We start from the raw sequence: 8,189 nt of genomic DNA, 5'->3' as shown, positions 1-8,189 counted from the left end.
AAAAATAATTCAAAGAAATATAATTTTATTATATTTTGAAGAAAAATATTTATTTTGATAGTTTCGAGATGTTTAAAAATAGTTTAAACCGGGTAAAACTTTTTATTTCGAAATAAGGGCGTATCGGGGGGAAAATGACAATTCTTTTGAACATTGGGTAAACGAATTTGGAAATGGGTCGTATGAGTATTCAATTTTCTTGTAATCTCGTGTTTAAAAACTTTGGTCTTGTCGGAATTTGCATTTGACCTACGGTTTTAATTATTATCGAAACGAGTCAAAACCGACTCGAAAAATCCCGACTCAAACCCGCTCTTTCCTTTCTTTCTCTCCTTTCCCGCGGACACCTCTCCCCCTCCCTTCATTTTTCTGATTTTTCTATTCTTCATCCTCATCAACAACTTTCTAAAAAAAAACACAAAACACCATTTTATCACAAAATCAAGCTAATTTTCGACACAACTCCCTCATTTCTACTCGGATTTTCGCAAAGTTTACATTTTCGGAATCCTCTCGTCGAGATCTACAACCTAGTATGTTTTAATTTCAGTTTTCTTGAAGTTGTTTTAAGACGAATTTTGGTAAATTTCGGTATTTATACTTATATATTGTGTTTTTATTGTTTATTTAGGTGAAGAATTGGAAGACGAGTTTGGGGACTCGTATATTGTTGAGGATAGCGGCTAGTTGTTGTTAGGGTTTGGGTTTTAAGGTGATAATTGCTCATTTTCTAGCTTAAGGTAACATATTTCGAGCTACTCGACGAATAATCGTCACATGCTTTGATTTTTGTATGTTTTTGGTGAATTTTAATTAAGTAGTTAATTTCACATGTTAAAATGATTGCATGCATGTTTAATCCATGTATTTTTGTTAGTTTTAGTTAACAAGTTAGTATTGGGAACGATTAATTATGTTTCAGACGGTCTTTTAATGAACGAAAATGAAAAAAAAGAGGAGTAAGGGTGGCGGCGGCGAGAGTTCGGAAACGGCCAGCAGCCCACGGGCGGCTTGGTCGGCCCGTTGCTTGTTTCGCGGTTTTCCATGCATTGTTCGTCATTTTAGGTTCATTAATGATATAATTAGAATAAGTAATGTATGGGTAAACTTTTGAATTAAATCAAATTAGTAGTAAAAATTATGTTAAAGGTAAAAATTATATTTATTTTGATAGCTGCACATGTTAGTATAGGATAGAAAATGAAATTGTAAAGATTAGGCTCAGAATGAATTATATAGCGATAATTGTAATGTTTTGTTGATTGTGCCGAAAACTGAGCCTTAGTCCCTTTGACTGATGCGATGTCGATTAATTGAGTGATTGGTCACCGCAATTTAACCCGCACTGCCGCAGGGTCAGTTGCGGGTAAAAATTCGGTTGAATGAATTAGATAATCGGCCTTTTTCTTGTTTTAGGCCATTTATTATATCTCTATTTCACATGTGTAGTTAGTTGAATTTAAGTAGCTTCTTATTTTGTAGAAACGGCCCTAGATTCTCTGAAGCCTTTAATATGGTTAATATTGTTAGAATTGGAAATTGGTATTTAATACTTATTGAGGATACTGTTGGATTGTCTATTTGAATAGACGTTTATATAGCCTTTCACATGATAGAATGTTAGCATTTAGGTTGGTAAGTTGGACTTTTTGTCCTCTTATGGTTAAGTGGGTGTCTTACTTGTCTTGTGTGGTGTGGGCTAAAGTATTCAAGTGGGGACTAGCCGGACTAGGTCCTAGGTGAGTATTTCGGCCTTCATCATAGATAGGTCTTTATAGTCTTTGACGAGTATATGTTCACTGCTTGATAGCCTTTGTGTTCCTGACTAGTGGATTTATATCCAAGTTGGGGCATGACCTCGTTACTTATTTTGATAGTAAGTGGTCAGCTTAAGTACTAGCCAACCCTTTGGTGGACTCCTTAGGGTACTCACTTTGTTTTAGAAAAATTGTGGGTCTTGGGTGCGGTGGTGTGTATCCGCATGTCTAGGTCTGCGCAGATTTTAGGCTAGGGTTGTGTTGTGTCTTGGCCATGTTTTATTAATATTAACCGCTGAGCCAAGATACCGGTTCGATTACCTTCCCTACCTCGTGGTATAGACTCGAGTTACAGAGTGACTATTGACGGTGCTAAGAACTTATGCCTGTCTTTGACATATTGCCCTTTCTTGTATGGTGACTTTATGAATTGTAATAGGTGAGATGTAAGCCGGTTACAATTGATAAAGTTTGGATTACTGCTTGTTATATGTTTCACATGATAGTCTAGTTTGGTCAATTTAGGGCTCGTATGTTAGAATACTTGATAATTGAATTATTTATCATATTGTTTACATGTTTTACTACATGTTACATTATTTATGACGATTCGTGGTGGGAGGACTCAAGTTACTCCCCACCGAATTGTGGCTTTCGTGTTTGTATAAAATGCGATTGACAGGTTGTTGATGCTTTGTTGGGGTCACGGACGAGCTAGTGAGCATAACAGAACCTTGGACCTAGTTTTGGCAATTCTTATAGTAAACCTTTTAACTTTTGGTTTTGTATATAATTTGAAGGGACATATGTCTCCCTTTTCTATTTTGGGTTTGTATCATTACATTTTCTTATCGTTAGCTATGGCATGTAAATTAGTTCGTTAGCATAGCAGGTTTTGGCACCGCCTCTTGGGAATGTTGGAAATGTTGTGATTGGTTTAGAAAATTTTTTGAAATTACAGGTTTTTATATAGTTGGACCAATTACAAACATATCCTACCAGTTTTTCCGTAGAATTTACGCGTTAATTTATCGCGTTATTTAAGGGTGTCACACAACTCATGAAGACATGCCTCCTACTACCTTCCTCAATCCCCCAAAGGAAGTCTTTACAAAGCTTCCTAATTTTCTTAGCACTTCCTTTAGGTCGGAGCACACTAGCCCCCCAAAAATTGTTGAGCCCAAATATAACATAGTTTATCAGCTGAGTTTTACCTGCATAGCTCAGAGTCTTGTTAGCCCAGTGCATGATTTTATCCTTAATTTTATCCAAGAGAGGCTGGTACATGTCCTTTGTAATTCTGGCATTAAACAAAGGCACTCCCAGGTACCTAAAAGGAAAATCACCAGCACTAAAACCTGTAGCAGCAAGGATATCAGCTTTAAGAGGTGAGGCAACCCTCCTCCCCCCCTCCCCCCTCCCCCCAAAATAAAGACAAGTCTTGGAAGGATTAGCCTGCAACCCAGAAAGCCTATTAAAAGTCTCCAGACAAGAAGCAACAGCAACAACAGAGGGCAAGTCCCCTCTGGTAAACACTAATAAATCATCTGCAAATATAAGGTGTGTAAGATTGAGTTGGACACATTTAGGATGATAGGAAAAGTTTTCAAATTTTGGGAGCTTCCTAAGAATCCTTGATAGCACCTCCATACAAAGAACAAAGAGATAGGGGGAAAGGGGGTCCCCCTGCCTAAGTCCACGTTTACCAGGAAAGAAACCTTCCAAACCACCATTGATATGAAGGGAATAATAAGGAGAAGAGACACAGGCCATAATCCAGTCTACAAAAAGAGGAGGATATTTCAGATTCAACATACAGTTTCTCAAAAATTCCCAGTTAACAGAGTCAAATGCCTTCCTGATATCCACTTTAAGGAGACATCTTGGAGTGAGATAAGCTATGCCATACTTAGAAACCAACTCATGAGCAACCATAGTATTATCAAAAATATCCCTATCAGCCACAAAAGCAGCTTGTTCAGGGCCAATGACAGAGTCAAGAGTGGCCTTCAATCTGTTAGCAAGAATTTTAGTAACCACCTTGTAGAAAGTTGTACAACAAGCTATGGGTCTAAAATCCCTAACAGTGGTAGGAGTATCCAATTTAGGAATAAGCACAAGCATAGTAGAGTTAGCAGCCCTAGGCATCACACCAGTTTGGAAGAATTCTAGGACATCAGCTTTAAAATCAGGACCCACCTCAGTCCAGGCATCTAAGAAAAACCCAGAAGAGTAACCATCTATGCCTGAACTCTTGTTCCTATCAATGGATTTAAGAGCATCCAGTATTTCCCTAAGAAGCACAGACCTAACCAGGTCAGCACAACTTTCAGAAGGAACTAAATTACTCTCAAAAAGATCCTCAGGCAATGGCATAACAGGACTAGAAGCACCCAGCAGAGATTCATTGTAGGAAACAAAACCCTGAGCAACCTCCTGAGTACCAGTACATAAGTGCCCAGAATCATCCAAAATAGTCCCAATGTTGTTTCTAGTTTTCCTAGTAGCAATCCGAGCATAGAAGAATCTAGTACCAAGGTCATCAGATTGCAGCTCATGAACTTTGGCTTTCTGGGAAAGAGCTTGCAGTTCAGCTTTCTTAATCAGGAGGTACTCAGTCAAAAGAGATTTTTCCTTAGCATGAAGAAGAGGGTCCATGGGAGAGGCCTGAAGTTGAGCTTGACAAGAGAGAAGAGCTTGCTGAGCTTCAGTAACTCTAGCAGGAGGTTTGTGAAAGAGGCAACATGGATCTCCTTCAAAAAACCCTTTAATCTTTTAAGCTTTTGAAAAAGAGTTTTAATTTTCCCCCCAGAGTAGCCCTGAGACCACCCAGCCTGAACACAGGCCTGGAAAGAGGGAGAAAGAGCCCAACAATTCAGGTACCTGAAGTTCCTCCTAATATGACTGTTGTCAGCAATATTAACAAGGCAAGGGGAGTGGTCAGAAATACCAGCGTTCGGAAATGAGGCAGTAGAAGGGAAGCTACAGAAACACTGTTGAGAAGCAAGAATTCTATCCAACTTGGCCCATCTAAGTCCATTGCCCTGTTTATTATTCCAAGTAAATTGACATCCAGTAGCTGGGTGATCAGCAAAGCCACAAGAATCCAAACACTGCCCAAACTCTTGCATATCAGCAAGATGAAAATGATCACTACCCAATCTTTCCTCCATTTTAAGGACCACATTAAAATCCCCTAAACAAATCGAAGGTGCAACAACCTTAGAAGATATAATCTGAAGTTGCCTCCACAACTCTTTCCTATCCTGTCTAACATTGAAAGGATAGACAAAAGTCACCTCCATACGCCTCTGTGTAGCATGGTGAAGGAGAGCACAGTGAATATGCTGAGCAGACTTACCTAGAACAGTAAGAGAGACCACAGAAGGATTCCATAAAATCCAAATTCTCCCATGGTAATGGAAGTCATTATTATGAACCAACTGAAAAGCAGAAAAAGTACTACTAACATTCCTAAGGGCATTATTCTTAACATGAGTCTCTATAAAAGCCCCACGGTCCACTTTATTAGCTAACAAGAAACTAAGAGCCTCTTGTTGCTTTAAGGGGTCATTTAGACCCCTAATGTTCCAAGAGGTTAGAATCATGAGAAGGGACAACCCCACCAGGATCCACATCAATAACCAAAGTCTCCTCAGTTTCAGAATCAGAAAGAACATCAGATCTATGGTCAGAATCTGAATGAATATCCGATCCTTGATCAGAAACAGTCACCAAACCACCAGACTCCTCTGCAATTGGCTCCAGAATGGGCTCATTCTGAAGAACAGAGAATCTATTAGCCAGATTTGTTGCCACAGTGCTCTTAGCTTGAGGCTGGACAGGGGTATTATCCCTCTGCTTACCACTTTCAGCCATTGGAGCAGCTTGGGAAGGCTTCTTAGGACGAAAAACAGTTTTAGGTTTAGCTTTCCCAACAGGGTTGCATCTGTCCTTAGTGTGTCCCACCCTTTTGCAAGCAGTACAAAAATGAGGGATCCATTCATATTCAGCTTTCTGCAGTAAAGTACCCCGATAAGGAGAATTGATTTGAATAGCCTTTGGTAGATCCTTAGACAGGTCTACATCCACCAGAATCCTATCAAAAGCCAATTTGCTCTTGTTGGTGGTGTATTCATCCGCACAAATAGGGTTACCAACCGCACTAGCCACCTTACTTAAGCCTGAATTAGACCAAAAAACAGGGATCCAGATTGGGGAACAAAACCCAAACAGTAACATGAGGAATAGAAAGTTCATCAATCACAGTAGTACTCCAGGGTTTGAAAACTAGAGAAAATCCATTAACATTCCAGGAATCAGACCTAATCTTTTGCATATCCTCAGCACACGCAAACCGGAAGTAATACCAACCCTTAGCAAAGTATAGAACTTCCGGAGTGGTGATATGAGTCCAGGACTTAGAAACTAGGGTTTCAATTTGTGCTTTAGAGTAGATCGCTTCCCCAAAGACAAAGACCAACCGAGTGGTTTGCCAATACTCAACCTCCTTAACAATATAATCCTCCTCAATGGTAACCGAAGAGTCAACCACAAGTACATAGGAGAGGCTCATACCTTTGGAAGAATTCTTCAACACCTGAGAGAAAGTCTTTTTAGGCGGAGCAGGTTGCTTAGAGCCAGAAGCATCCCCATGAGTGACCGGTGATGGAGAAACAACAGATTTCCCTTTGTCAACACCGGTAGCGGCGAGCCTACATAATCCGCCAATTATGTACTCTGGGAGTGGGTCCTAAAACTTCAGTCTCGTCCTCAATTGAGACTTGTGAATTATCCACAGAAGCAGCATGGATAGGAGGCCCTACTGCCTTCGGCGGCCGGCCCCGGGCCATCGTTGCGTAAAGGAGAAGCTAACCTATCGCAATCGTAGTTTGAGAGGATTTAAGAGAGAGAAATAAGAGAGAGAGCCGGATTATTATTATTATTATTATTATTATTATTATTATTATTATTATTATTATTATTATTATTATTATTATTATTATTATTATTATAGTTCAGTTCAGTTTAGCCCCATTTAGTTCAGTTCAGTTCAGCTTAGTTCAGTTCAGCTCAGTTTAATTAAAGTCTAAAAAAAAAAAAGCAAAAAAAAAATTACTTCACATAGGCCAAATCAGTGGCTCATTGCATGGAGCAAGTGCATAATTGGACATTCATGTCGGAAATGTCATACTATCATTTTAAATGGTCAATGCCCTCCTAGGTTAACAAATGAAATCATTGTTTAGATTTAGATAGTTAAATGTTTTCCGTTTGACCATGACATTTGGGCCTCTAGGTTGGTGCCGACGTGCCAATTTCCACTATAAATTCTCTGGCAAATGAGATTCAATAAGTTTATTATTTCCTCAATTTCATTCAATTCTATACATTTATTTTTTAACACTATTTATAAGTGGCGAGAATTTTTGATACAACTTCTAATATACAATATAAAAATAGTCATGTGAGATCTTTTTTAAATTGTCTTAACGAGTACGTTGTGAATATCAAATTTTTATAATTTTTATTAATACTTCTATAGTTCTATGTAACTAAAGATATGAACAAAACAAAATGAGCATTGATATATGTCAATAAAGCAAATCTATAGAATTGAATGAAATGGAGGAAGTATTATCCTATATAGACAAATATATTATTTATTTTTATACGTTTTGCTTTTACTTTATTCTTACTATTTAACACATCTTAAACTTAAGACAAACATACCCGTTTTAAACGAGAATTTGTGAATGAGATTCTCTAATTCTCTTCACGTATCAAATGTCTAATTACATTTAAACTTTGCCATGTTAATTTACTTTATACTTACTATATAAATTTATCCTATAATATTATTCCATTTATTCTACTCATGCTAAAAAAATTGTAAAAGAATGAATAGTCAGTTTCTCATATTAACACCGTCTAAGGATGAAACAAACTAAAAATATATATCACATACTATGTATGTGAGTATGTGTCCTTATCTAGTCGGATATATAAATTGCTTTAAATCCGTTTATTACAATCATCTTAATAAAAACTTGTAAAAAATAAATTAACTCGATAACTAGTTGAAACCAATAAAGTTAGAATAATTTCAAAAAAAAAATTACCTTTTGAAAACTTTGTAGAGCTTGGCATGTGAGCACGTGCGGCTCAAGGAGGCGTAAGAATCGAAAGGTGAAAATGCATGTGCAGTGTGTTAAAGACTTGTGGATTTTCAATGTCAAATTTTTTGTAACCTTTTACACTCTCCCACGTGTCACCAAATTACTAGCTGTATATAGACTCATTGCATTGTATTCTTTGGGCTTACAGTTACAACCCTTTTCATTGAACTTACACGGATTACTACTCAATACTTATCATATTGGTTAAAGCCCATTTCATATAATATTGGATAAGCCTATTACATTTTCCCAA

At 37.7% G+C, this 8,189-nt stretch overlaps 1 protein-coding gene across 1 annotated transcript; it reads right to left on the bottom strand.

Moving 5' to 3' along the window:
* Positions 1–378: 378 nt before the first annotated feature.
* On the bottom strand, positions 379–6,610 carry LOC141651933 (uncharacterized). The gene is made up of 6 exons (XM_074459623.1): positions 6,497–6,610; positions 6,033–6,357; positions 5,379–5,941; positions 4,708–5,200; positions 2,826–4,510; positions 379–405 (listed from the first exon to the last, which is right to left on the bottom strand). The coding sequence occupies exons 1-6, from the start codon at positions 6,608–6,610 to the stop codon at positions 379–381; spliced, it is 3,207 nt and encodes a 1,068-aa protein (XP_074315724.1).
* Between the last annotated feature and the right edge of the window lie 1,579 nt (positions 6,611–8,189).

Source organism: Silene latifolia, chromosome 4 (genome assembly GCF_048544455.1).
Source record: "Silene latifolia isolate original U9 population chromosome 4, ASM4854445v1, whole genome shotgun sequence".
In the NCBI taxonomy this organism is placed as follows: Eukaryota; Viridiplantae; Streptophyta; class Magnoliopsida; order Caryophyllales; family Caryophyllaceae; genus Silene; species Silene latifolia.
This window is presented reverse-complemented; position numbering and strand designations above follow the sequence as displayed.

Excerpts from the sequence above, each read along its gene's own strand:
- LOC141651933 (XM_074459623.1), bottom strand. The coding sequence starts at position 6,610 with ATGGCCCGGGGCCGGCCGCCGAAGGCAGTAGGGCCTCCTATCCATGCT. Across the intron at positions 6,358-6,496 it reads TTTTAGGACCCACTCCCAGA|GTGTTGAAGAATTCTTCCAA; the intron begins GTACATAATTGG and ends ACTTTCTCTCAG. Across the intron at positions 5,942-6,032 it reads TCTAGTTTTCAAACCCTGGA|GCTTAAGTAAGGTGGCTAGT; the intron begins GTACTACTGTGA and ends GGTCTAATTCAG.